General features: G+C 36.8%; 1 protein-coding gene across 27 annotated transcripts in view; it reads right to left on the minus strand.

Moving 5' to 3' along the window:
- MEF2C (myocyte enhancer factor 2C) overlaps nucleotides 1-13,103 on the minus strand; it is a 172,308-nt gene that overhangs the window by 64,938 nt on the left and 94,267 nt on the right. For all 27 annotated transcript variants that reach the window (XM_045497457.1, XM_045497449.1, XM_045497596.1 and 24 more), the window contains one exon: nucleotides 11,611-11,814. In XM_045497457.1, coding sequence (XP_045353413.1) covers nucleotides 11,611-11,814 — 204 coding nt within the window. The remainder of the gene's footprint in view (nucleotides 1-11,610; nucleotides 11,815-13,103) is intronic.

The raw sequence follows: 13,103 nt of genomic DNA on the forward strand, positions 1-13,103 counted from the left end.
CGGAATGAAACAACAAGTCCTGTGTATGTTTCATTTACATTGGACTATCAGCCCTGGAGAGTGGTGGACACATCATCATTGTCCCACTCATCTTGCACAAAGAGAATATTTCACAAATGCTTGGGGAAAAGAAAACTCAGTGGCTTTTTCAGATCTTAATTTATATAAAATACTATCATTATTTATATAAGAATAGTATACTTAATATACTTATTAATATAAAATATTATAGATTTATTTCCAAATTAAGAATTTGCTTCTTCTCTCTCTTTTGATTAAACAACTTTTATTACTTAAACTTTCCCCTTGATGTTGAAAATGAAAACATCTTATGTGACTTAACAGTTTACAATAGACTCTGACATCTTTTATAGCCTGTAATCATCACAACAGCCTGTGAAGAAGGCTGGGTCAGGGTGGACAATATCTGACTCAGAGCAGGAACCTGAAGACAAGATGGTTAAATAACTTGCCCCAGGTTAGAGAGCTAGTGTGTGATGTTGCTATAACTAGAACTTAATTTCTCTCCAAATCTGTGGGGCTTTTGAAGTTCTATTTCCTAAATGTAAAAATTTAAAGGTAAACTCTCATGATAATGCTTCAACAACATTCTTTGGGAAAATCACTCTGCAGCTTTGCTCCCCGCCCCCTCCCCCCCAATATTAATTCAGAACCACAAAATTTAAGGAGGTCCCAGTCATGAACCCTGGATGAAGACAGAATTCTCACATTTCCAATGAGGAAAAATCAGAAATTGTGTGCACGTGTGCTCTTTCCTTCCTCGTGGGAACGTCCAGAATTGACCTACCTTGTTTCTGCTTCCCTATGACTCTTCTTTCCTATCCCTTTGTCCATTTTCTCTTCTTCCTTGGGGCAATTCAAGCCTTAGTGTTCCCTCTATCCTCTCCCTTCACTCCACCAAGTCACATTTATTTTAACAAATACTCTACTCCGGGGAGGAAACACTGACTGAGTGGCTCAGCTTTCCCGCTTTGGTTTCTGTGCCCTGACCCAGCCCCTGACAAATCTATGAGCATGGAGTAGATGATTAGGAGCAAAAGATGAAATGGCCACCTGCATCCCCTCCAGTTGACAAGCCCTTTATTAGGTGTATCCATCAACCGTCCTGCTAGTTAGTTCATGAACAAGAGCACTGGATTCACCAGTTTCACTTCCTACATCAGTGCTGCCCAATAGAACTTTTCTAGGGTGATGGGTATTTCTCTACTGGTCCCACCAATACGGATTTCACGAGTCACATGTGGCTATCAAGTACTTGCTTGCGGCTAGTGAGACTAAGAGCTCATTTCAATTTTATTTTATTTAACTTGAATTTAAATAGTCACGTAGAGCTAGTGGCTACCTTACTGATGAACACACATCAATATCATTCCATTCTGAAATCCGCTTCTATTATCCAAAGAGAATTTACATGACAGAAGTGACTGAGTTTGTAATTGTTAGGCTATAGGCACTAAATGTATCACTTATTTATAAATGTGTACAGTAACTTTGAAAGGAGTTTGGTGTTTGGAACCACTGAGAGTGCAGTTGATTTTTTACTAGTAGCTCATTTTCAGGGTAACTCTGACCTTAGTTTTTCGTCTCTGAAACAGTTTTCTCAAGGTCATAGAGATGGTATTTGTTTATGATTCAGGAGTCATTTGCATGTAATTTTGAAAAGTAAATTATTTAATTCAGAAATTCTAGAAAAGGAGATACTACCATTAGTTCATGTATTAGTTTATTTTGTAACCACGCTTTCTTAGATGTGAGGAAAAAACCCCAAATACCAGTTGTACAGTTTACTGTTTACAGTGTTTCTTATCTTAAAACAGTAGCTCTAAATAGTTATCGAGTTTATTTACTAAAACATAAAGATAAGAGATTTAATTGATATGAAGAGGCTTTGAGAATCTAATTAACCTCCCAGCTAGTCATTAACTTTATGACCTTTAGAAATAATTGACAGGAAATTTTTTTCCCCTTATTCAGAAACTTCCATTGGGTGGCTAAATTTCAAGGTAACAGAGAATACGCTAAATGCCGTTGAGACATGACTGGATAACATGCAAAGTAGCTATTAGTAAAATGAGATATATTTCCAATAATATAATCTACCCACCCAATCTGTTGTACACATACGCAGCACTTGCCTAATTCCAGTCCTTTTAGTGATCAAGTCTGGAGTCTTCTCCCAGAATGTCCTATGGATTATTTGACCAGGAAGATAAGGAGGAAAGCACAGAGCTTCCACTTCTCTGAGCACCCTGGCACACATGCCTACCCAATCACATCATACGTGCCTGCCGAGTCTGCTTTCAGGCTCAGAATCTTCCTCAACACGTGCTACAGGCAGCCACTGCCAACTGACAGGCACTCACAAGCCCAGAGACCAGGTCAGGAGATGCAGTGTTCACCACAGACAGGGTCACTCACCTTACTGAGTAGTCAAGGGCCTTTTACATCATGCTTCTGGAAACCTAACACACTTGCTTTCAAGAGTTAGTTTTACCAAATATTACTTTTAAAAAATCTATTTTATGGTATGATTCTAGACCTCAGTAAAGCTATAAAGAATAAGTGTTTAAAAATATACTTCTGGGGCACCTGGATGGCTCAGTTGGTTAAGCATCTGACACTTGACTTCAGCTCAGGTCATGCTTTCACGGTCATGAGACCAAGCCCTGCATCTGGCTCTGCACTGAGCTTGGAGCCTGCTTGGGATTCTCTCTCTCTCTCTCTCTCTCTCTCTCTCTCTCTCTCTCTCTCAATAAACAAATAAGTAAATCAACATTTTTAAAAAATGTACTTTCAAACTCCATGCTGGGGAAAACAGATGTTTGGAAAGGGAAGTCTGAGTCTTTGCTACTCAAAGTTCAGTCCACAAACTAGCAGCATCAGCAACACCTGGGAACTGGTCAGAAACGTAGTCTTGGGCTCTGCCCCGTACCAGTGAGTCCCAATCAGCCTCTCAGCAAGAGCCCCAGTGACTCAGACTGGACTAGAATCTGAAACCTGGTTCAATTGCCCAAAGAGAATTCACAGGACAGAAATGATGAAGTTTGAGACCCACTGATCCCTCTTGTCACATCCTGGCCAAAGTACCAACAGGTTGCTTCTCTCTTCCCTAGGAAATCAACATATATTGGTTTTTTACTTTCCACCATTACTACAGGTAATATTTCTATGTGGTCTGCTGTGCCTGTTTGTTTCTTACACAGCAACAACTTTATTCATCTCAGGTTCACTTGAAAGATTCTCACCTTTATTATTATTAGAACATATCTGACTTCAACAAAGAAAACTTGACAAGGTTTAATTTTATTTATACTATAATGATCATAAGTTCTTTTAATTTATGTATGTATATACACATAAGCATATATGCATAAATATATGTGTGTATGTATATATATATATATATATGTAATATTTATTGAATGTCTACAATGTCCCATTCATTGAGATGGCAGTTGGAGTTAGAGCTATAATAAAACATCATTATGTCTTTCAGGGAAGGGAAACAGATTTATAATAACTTTTTAAAAATTCAGTGAGGTAAGTGAAATAAAAAATATCATTTGATTAAAAGATTTATCATCTTTTATTCTACTCTAGGCAGGACTCTGGCATTGTTCCTAAAACTTCACTTTTGAACATTCCACAGTGCTATTCAGTAACCAGTCCTGAGGACGTAAAGATGTTCTACTCTTTGGTATCTAATTTGATACTTTAAAGCCAGATACTTTAAAGCCAAACAATACTACTTTTACTGAGGTGTTATCAACGGCTATCAAATGGTTCAAATATGCTGTCCAACACCAAGTTCCATATGCCATGAAATCTGTAAATACCATTAAAAAGTGACTATAATGATCCAGGCTAAATATTTTCCCCCTTTCCCTTTCATATACTGGGGAGAAAAAACAAAACATGAAGACATTGGTTTCTACTAGGTCAAGAACGATCATGCAAAATGATGATGATAAAGTGGTGGTAATTAATAATGACAAAACGGTTACATCAGTGAGAAAAAGGCTGTATTTTGAAACCTCTTGTCTTTTCTACTATTATTAAATAATTTTCTGTCGACTCTGTGTTAGTACTACTGCCTATAAGCCATTAGAGCTGTGTAGTAACAGGTGAGAGGAAATTCCATTTTACTGCCTTGTGCATATAACTTTAGTGCTCTAACATGCACTTTATTTGCTCAACAATGATCTGTTCAATAAATGAGATGTGAAGCATCTTTTCATGTTTACAAAATACATGTAAATTAAGCAAGAGCATTATTTTTCAAAAAGAAACGAATCTTCAAATTTGATATGTAAAAATCCACTGTGGTAGTTATGACAAATATGAATACATTTTTAGGCCCATTTCTTCTTTTAGACTTTGGGGAATAAATATAAGTGTGATTTATAGGGACTAGTAGAAGTCTTTTAAAGATACATAAGCAAAAAGGAACATTAAAATTAAGCAGAAATTTACTAAACCTTTTTTTCACAAAATCATTTTTCCCCCTTTTCCTTGGAAGCCTCACCACTGAAAGTTTAAATCTGTCTGGAATATACTAATTCTTTCTTCATTTTTCAGTATTATCTATTGAAAAGCAATTATATACTTGGTTTAACAGAGGACTGGGCAGAGTTACTGAGCTAATCACAGTAAGAACTATTTTAATTATATTTTATAGTAACCTAAGAAGAATTTTTAATGTATTTCAAGAATATTATTTTTCTGAGCTCCTTCATAAAGAAAAACCCTGCTTTTCTGAAGAAATGAAATTACTAATTATAAAGTTAAATACTGGCTCGTGTTGCTTCAAGTAATTTTAAAATAGTAACAAGAAAGATCTACCCCCTTTCCGTTCACAAGCTTTGCACTTAAAAAAAAAACAACAACAACAAAAAAAAAAAAACCCAGCACACATTGCCTAGCTCTCTGTCAGTCTGGACAACTTGCAAGTGCTTTCTGACTAGGTAGTAAGTTTACTGATCAACTCTGTGGTTATTGGTTTAGGCGTAAAATATGTTTTTAGTTTTAGGCTGAATGTTTAGTTCTCAATTGGTGTCTCTCATAGTGAACATTTATGCTCTGGATTCTAAAATCCACAGTTCCACGGTTCTTTACTTTTGAAATGCACTCCTCAGATTTTATATTGAAAAACTAATCTTGGTGTGAATTTGAGAACACAGTTAGATTAAATGCCTCCTTTTCACATTTTAACCTAGACCAGTGCTGTTGCATGGAACTTTCCGTGATGATCACTGCATTTTACATCTTCCGTGTCCTATTTAGCAGTCACTAGTTGCATGTGGCTACTGAGCCCTTGAAATGTGGCTAGTGCCAATGGGGAAGCGAACTGGACATCTCACCTAATTTTAATTCATTTAAATGTGAATAGTCATGGGGGGCCAAAGGGACTCAGTTGGTTAAGTGTCTGACTCCTAATTTCAGCTCAGGTCATGATCTCACGGTTCATGAGATTGAGCCCCATGTCAGGCTCTGTGCTGACAGCATGGAGCCTGCTTGGGATTCTCTCTCTCTTTATTCCTCTGCCCCTTCCCTGCTCATGTGTTCTCTCTCTCAAAAAAAAAAAAAAAAAAAAAAAAAAAAATTAAAAAATGTGAATAGTCATATGTGGCCAGTGGTTACTGTATTAACACAGATTTGGATTATTTTAGTTTCTTGATTGTGCTTTGAGAAAATTAACCAAATTTTAACGAACTGTTTCATTGGAGCTATAAAAACATTTTTTTATACTTTAAGTGAGTAACATTATGCTGCATGATAATCACTGGTATATATCCTGTCATAATTGTTTCCCCTTGTTTATTTATTCTACAAATATATTCTGAGGGCCAAATATTCTGTAGGTAAACAAAAGAGATAGGATAGTTCTGGTAAACAACATATGCATAGTCCCTTCCCTCCAGGAGTTTAAAATCCAGTGTGCAACAGGTACTTGGATAACATGGTGCTTTGATGGAGAAAATACAATTCTAACTCTAATACAGAAAAAACACAAGGATGGCTTTCCAAAAGTATAAATTGAGACCTGACCTGAATGAAGGATAAATAAAGGTCAAGAAAAGGCCTAGTAAGGAGTGTTAAAGACAAAACAAATCAGATTTGGAAAAGCTGAGGAATATAAACATGTTTTGGTGGCCCGAATACAGGATGGCAGCGGTGGGGGAGGGAAACAGCAAAGGGGATTGGCTGGAGAGGAACATATAAACAGGGGCCAGATCATGTATAGCCTTGTGAGCAATCTTAAAAACCAATAGTCCTTGAGGGCCTGGTTTATGTTTGTATCTCTGGGCATTCCAAAGCACATACAAAAATTCAACCAGTCTTTATTCAGTGAATGCATGAAAAAATAAAAATACAACAAATGACCAAACAAATAAGAGAATGTGCTTTTATTCTTACGAAAAGTACCTATGATGTATATTAAGGAATATACTTGTTATGATGAGCACTGGGTGTTATATGTGAGTCACTAAATTCTACTCCTGAAACTAATATTACACTATACGTTAACTGGAATTTTAATTAACTAATTAAATTCATTTATGTATTTATTATTTAACTAACTGGAATTTAAATAAAGACTTGAAACAAACAAAAAGAAGCCTATGGAAAGAGCCACATGCTACCTCATTGCAAAAAATTAAAAAAAATAATAAAAAGGAAAAAGTACGCCTGTATAATAGATACCTACAGGTATGCATAAAAATAACTTCATATACCTATATTTTATAATAAAAATTGGAACCTATTTAATTAGACATCATGAAAGCTCAGGTAAAATAAACATATTTTCATATTTTATATCTATTCCCGAATTTGATCATACAGTTTGTAAAAAAGTCCATTTCTACTATTTGCTGCATTTGTTTTTCAACAAAAATTACACTCATGAAGTTCTACCATACTATATAAAGGTAGTTAGTTTATTGATAACCTCCAGGAGTACTGCGAAACAATAAAGTTTATAACCTATTAACATCTTTCCAGTCCTAATTCAGCCCTTAATTACTACTGCTAAAGGAAACATTTTTGTGGAACAACTGTTCTTAGAAGTCTTTAAATCCAAACAAGATTCAGATAACAGAAAATAAAATTTTATGTAAATATTATCTCTAACTTTACTCTCTCTTTCTCTCTCTTACACACGCACACACACACGCACACGCGTGCGCACACACACACACACACACACACACACACTATCTTGCCCATTTGCACATCTAAAAAACAAACCAGTAATGCTCCACTGAGTCAGTTGCAAATCAAATGTTTCTGCTGCGGGAGTTAGGTCCACCTTTTTGATTTCCTAGGGAGCAGCAGAGGACGCCATGTTCCATTCCCCTTCCACACTTAGTCACTTGACTATTGTCCCAGACTGGATGAGCAGCTCAAAAGAATCACTGAATCACTGAAGGGTGACACATTCCCTCCTGGCCAGGTGCTAAGTGACACTCTCATATGGGTTTTGTGGTTAGAAAACATGTGTTGGATACGGAGGTAACCTGTCTGGGACTTCTGTCACTCCAAAGGCTACCTGAAATGGTCTGGTGATCACTGACCTGTTTGAATGTGTTTTGTTAAACTGTTTAGCTTATGTTTTCCTTTCAGTAGCTTGTATTACATTAATGAGGTTATTATTCCCCTGCCCTCCAACTGTTCCCACACTGATTTTTCTATATGTTCTACATCCTTAACAAGAATGCCTGTCTTCTGCTGTTTCAGAATCCCTTGTACAGTGCTGACTGTAAGGTGACATGTGCTAAATTATTGCTAACAGAAAGACAGCCTGTAAGCATGTCCTGTGGGACTTGAATTCTTCAGGTCATCTTGAAGTGCTCAACACCACATCTTCTTCCAGGAATAGAGCCCAACATCAACTGGGAGGGGAGGAAAGCAGCTAAGAGAACCAGAAGTGGAGGAGCTAAGACAGTTGGAAGAGATGAAACGGACAGTTCTTTAATATCATCAGAATCCCTGCTGAATTTCAATGACCTCATAAGCTACTATTTTGAGTAAATGTCCAGTATACTTGTCACATAGTTAAATAAAACGCACTTTCTTCAAAGGAAGCACTTTTAATACAGTAACTGGTTTTGTTGTTTTAAACCAATGGATTAAAAATTTAACACATTTACTAAATCTGGCATATTTATATATTGTATCTAAACAGATATTCAAGCTGCATTATAATATAACAATTAAAAAAAACCTATCTCAGTCTGTCTATTAAGTCTTTGTAAGTCTTTGTGCCATTGTAACTGTAGGGCTAATTATCAAGCAAAGACATGATAATTACACAGAGCTTTTTTGCTAAAAGAAGGAATCTTTTACAGCACCCACGCACTGCACAATTTCCTATGACCCTGTAACACTACTCTGGTATGGCCTCAAATTTATATTTTGGTCTAAATGCTGGGAATCATATTATTTCTCTCTCAGTGCCAATCTTTTTTTCTTGTGAGTAAACTGTTTTTGGAAGGTTAAGGGAGAGAGGTAATAGTCCAAATGGGAAATATAAAACTAATGACCCTTCATGAAACATATTATGCTCCTCATTAAACTTACTCAGTTAAATGTATTCCACTAAATTAAAATAAATAGGATTTAAAATTTTACCCAGAAGTAGTAAACTACCTTAACTCCCAACTTTGTGTTAGATTCATTCTTAGAATGGATTCCTCAAGTCCCTGATGTATCCCAGGTTCTTAACTTCCAACACCATTTATGTCTTAGTGCTGCAGAGGTTTTCAAACTTAGTGTGTATAAGAATTACTTGTGAAACCAGTTATAAATGCAGCTCTCCATCCAGATTCCTTCTTCTCCACCAAGTATTTCAAGCATAGTGATTTCAATGAGCTGCACTTTCAAAAATATTCTATCTGGGGGTAATGTAAATTTTATCAAGCTTAGGGATCCCACTTTACTTCTTCTTCCATTATGTTATTACTAAACTGGAAAAGCCAAATAGGTGAAGAATGTGTGATTCAGGTAGTTGAGCAGGACTAACTTATATTCTCTTCATTCAAAGAATCAAGCCTTCCCTAGTTTTGGTCTAGGAGCCCCAGAATGCCTTTTCAAGAGATTCAGAGCTTTAATTTACTGATATTAAATGCAAGATAATGGAGCTGCTGCTTCACTCTCTTTTAAAAGTATTGCTTTCTTTTTTAAGTTTATTTATTTTTGAGGTTGGGGGGGGGAGGAGTAGAGGGGGAGGGAGAGTGAGAATCCCAAGCAGGCTCTGTGCCGTCAGCATGGAGCCCAATATGGGGCTAGAGCTCCTGAACTGTGAGATCATGACCTGAGCCAAAATCAAGAGTCGAACGCTTAATGGACTGAGCCACCCATGTGCCCCTAAAAGTATTGCCTTTAAAAGAATTGTGCTACAAAGGACTTTGAAATTCAATGCCTTCATTTTTAAGATGAGAAAACTTTAGAGAAATAGCTAACTTGTCACATAGCAAGATTGTGCATGACAAGCATTCAAATGCAAGCCCTCTGACTTCCAACCCAGTGCACTTCTCATGGCCTTTAACGATCTCTGGCTCATGGGGCGCCTGGGTGGCTCAGTCAGTTAGGCATCTGACTTCTGCTCAGATCATGATTTTGCAGTTCACGAGTTCAAGTTCCATGACAGGTTCTGTGCTGATAGCTCAGCCTGGAGCCTGCTTCAGAGTCCGTGTCTCCCTCTCTCTCTATTGTCCTCGACTCTCTCCCCTTCTCGTGCTGTGTCTCTCTATCTTTCTCAAAAATAAGTAAACATTAAAAAAAAAGTCTGGCTCAGATAACCATCTGTCCAAGAATATGAAAGTCTCGAGAATGTGAAGTTCTCAGTCACCATCAAATCATCCTGACTAATGCTCTCAGAAGATGAATTTTCTAGATTTTTAAACTCCTTTAAGAAAGCTAATTTTAAAAGTCAACAAAATTTTCAACTACTTTACTATATTTCTACTGCATTTCACAGCATGTTAAGGACTGGAGCAGTTTAGATCTAACGACAAATTCCAACTCAACTCTGTGTTACCCTGAAATGTCTGTTGTGATGGTTTTGGTAATGAGATGAGTCTTGAGTATAGAGTTGTTTTGTGTTTGGGACTTATGTTAAGTGTGTGTGAACACACATGCACACACCCACACAAAAGCACCTATGAGATTTGACAGTCAACTAGTTCTGTTCATATTAATGTTTGTTTATGTATTTGCACAGTTACATGTACACATGGATAAAATACTATCTGAAATAACAGTAGGTAAGTTTTATAAATAACCTTAAATTTCAGAATCAAGGCAAGCACACAATTAAAATCATGTCAATGAGAAACCAAAGTGACGTTCAGTAAAGCAAATGTGCAAGTATTTTAAACATAAACCACATGAAGTCTACTTATTCACTTTCGCTTCTCTGAAATTATTTGCTTAACCTATTAGGCAAAACACTAAAAAAATTGATGAGCTCAACACTTTTAAAAAACTCCCAATAAAGGCAAAGAAACCAGAATCAGTTTCAGGAATTATAACAGGTAAAGAGAAGATGGAAGTGAGAGGTTGATTAATTTGGTCAAGATTAGTGCTAGATTTTTTCATAATATAGAACGGTCCAAGTAATGGCAAGAATAACTTGTCCTCTGGCAAACTGACTCTGAATACATACTTTTGTAACACTTATTAATTTTCTCTTAATTCTGGAAAAGCAATCACAGTCTAAGAAACCATGGGGAGACAGGGGAGGAAAACAGACAGATGGGGACAGTCTTCATTATACATCCTTTTTGGTTTAGTATTCAGTGCTTATGAAGGGTACTCTAAGGCGATTTAAACACTGTGTTTAAAGCAAGAAGTGTTTAAAACTGTATGGCAATGCTACTTATGCTAATGAATCAAAAACATAAACAACATTTTTGAGTTTTAATGTGATGCTTATTTACTTTTGGCACAATAAAACGTTTTAAATCTGACTTTGATAAAACACCATACTAACATTTAGAAATTCATTTCATCAGATTTCTGATTCCCTGTACATGAACAATGCTACACTAAATCATATAATTGGGGAAAAACATTTCTAGCATAATAACTGTCTTTACTTTTGCAGTTAGAATGCATTAGGAAGAATGAATTAGAAAGAAGAGACAAAGTTAAAAATTGAAGTGTAAGGCTGGGGTGAGATCACTTTTTTCTTTTGACTGTGTTGTAAAACTAGTCTATATCTGAAAGAAATTATCAAAAGTATTCTAAAGCCCTCTGTTGGCCACAGTTCCCAAGTCTGGGACAGGACCATTTCTTTGTCCCCACACGGCCGTGGGCAATGATGACTTATGGAGGATGAGGTCAATACACTGACACTGGTGCCTGATTTCTAGAAGGGACCAGGTTTACATTGTCCCTATCACCTATCATTCTAACTTCCGTTTTGTGGGGATAGAAAGGGTGGGGTAATGTTGGGATGATAACCACGGAGACATCTGTGGAGATACAAACAACTTAGGAAAAGGAAGGGGTGTGCGGGTGAAGGTCAAGGACCACGCGGCTCCGCCATTATTATTGGTTCGTCAACCACGCATGCGCTCTCACCTCCACGATGTCGGAGTTTGTCCGGCTCTCGTGCGGCTCGTTGTACTCCGTGTACTTGAGCAGCACCTTGTCCATGTCGGTGCTGGCATACTGGAACAGCTTGTTGGTGCTGTTGAAGATGATCAGCGCGATCTCACAGTCACAGAGCACGCTCAGCTCGTACGCCTTCTTCATCAACCCAAATTTCCTCTTTGTAAATGTCACCTGGAAAATAGAAAGCAGGCAGGGATTTTTTTTTTTTTTTTTTTTTTTGGTTAAAGAAAACACATAGGTTTTTTTTTTTTTGTTTCTTCTTCTTTTTTTTTTTTTTAACAGTCTTCTTTTCCTTTGTGAAACAAAGTGTGTCATTGTCAGAGCCCTTGGGCACTAACACATTTGGAAAGAAAGCAAATAAATCTAAAACTAATTTCTGCTTAGAATTTGAAAAGTGTGATTTCTAGCTTGTTGCTGAATGTGAAACTGTAAATGCCAGATTTAATGTAGGGGATTTTAATGAAAGTGACCAGAGAACTATTCATGTTTTTTGGAGCAATTTAAGATTTAAGAAAATTAATTTCAGCATGGTTAACATCATTCCCAATTATAAGTCTGGAGCTTGTTTTTGACCACTTAAAGACTGAACATAGCATTTTAGATGTGTGTTGAGAAAGTCTTTGTGTGTGTGTGTTCAAAAATTCTTAAAATTGTTTAGTTTCTTGCCATTTAATTGAAAGCATTCGAAGGGATAGGACTATGCTTTTAGACAGTATTGTATTCTGTTTTCTAGAACTACAGCAGAAAGTTGGGAAGTATGTTAGCCATAATACTGTTAGGGGTCTGTTTTCAATCTTTTGTGTATCTTTCTTCCTCTCTCAGGCCAGAAACTGTATTGTTATCTTTGCCTTTTTCTTCTTTTAATCTAATCTATTACCAAGTCCCACAATTCCTTCCCTTGAAATGTTTCTCAGGTTCACACTTTCTTGTCTATTTCCCAGGCAGCTCTATCATTCCTGTCCTTATCGGTTTCCTGTCCTAGATGATCTCCCTGTCTGAAATCATTCCCTCCTCAATTCATCCCCAGTCTTCAAAACCCCACTCTTTACACTGCCTTTCTCTCCTGATGTGCCCTCTGCAACAGCTCCCTTTCTCTGACTTCGAATTATTTCCTACCTGGCAGGGCTACCAAACGTAAATAAAAATTTCAGTATTCCCAATTTCATTCCTCTCTTGATTACACTCCAGTCTGCCCACCAAAAACCATGGACATTCTTCACTGTAAGACTTTATATGGTCCAGCATTTCCCAGCAAGTCTTCTGTGGAATATAATTTCTACAAAATACCCCATAAGATACCCCATAAGACAAAACGTTTAGCGGCCCAATGCATTTGGCAAATGAAGCACACTGAAAGATTAAAGGCTGAAAATGTCTTTTAAACTATTTAATCTGCTGCCCAAACCTATTGCTGACAGAATGTTTGTTTCTCTGCTTATTTATTTATTTATTTATTTATT

The sequence above is a fragment of the Leopardus geoffroyi genome, chromosome A1 (assembly GCF_018350155.1).
Source record: "Leopardus geoffroyi isolate Oge1 chromosome A1, O.geoffroyi_Oge1_pat1.0, whole genome shotgun sequence".
NCBI classification, from domain to species: Eukaryota; Metazoa; Chordata; class Mammalia; order Carnivora; family Felidae; genus Leopardus; species Leopardus geoffroyi.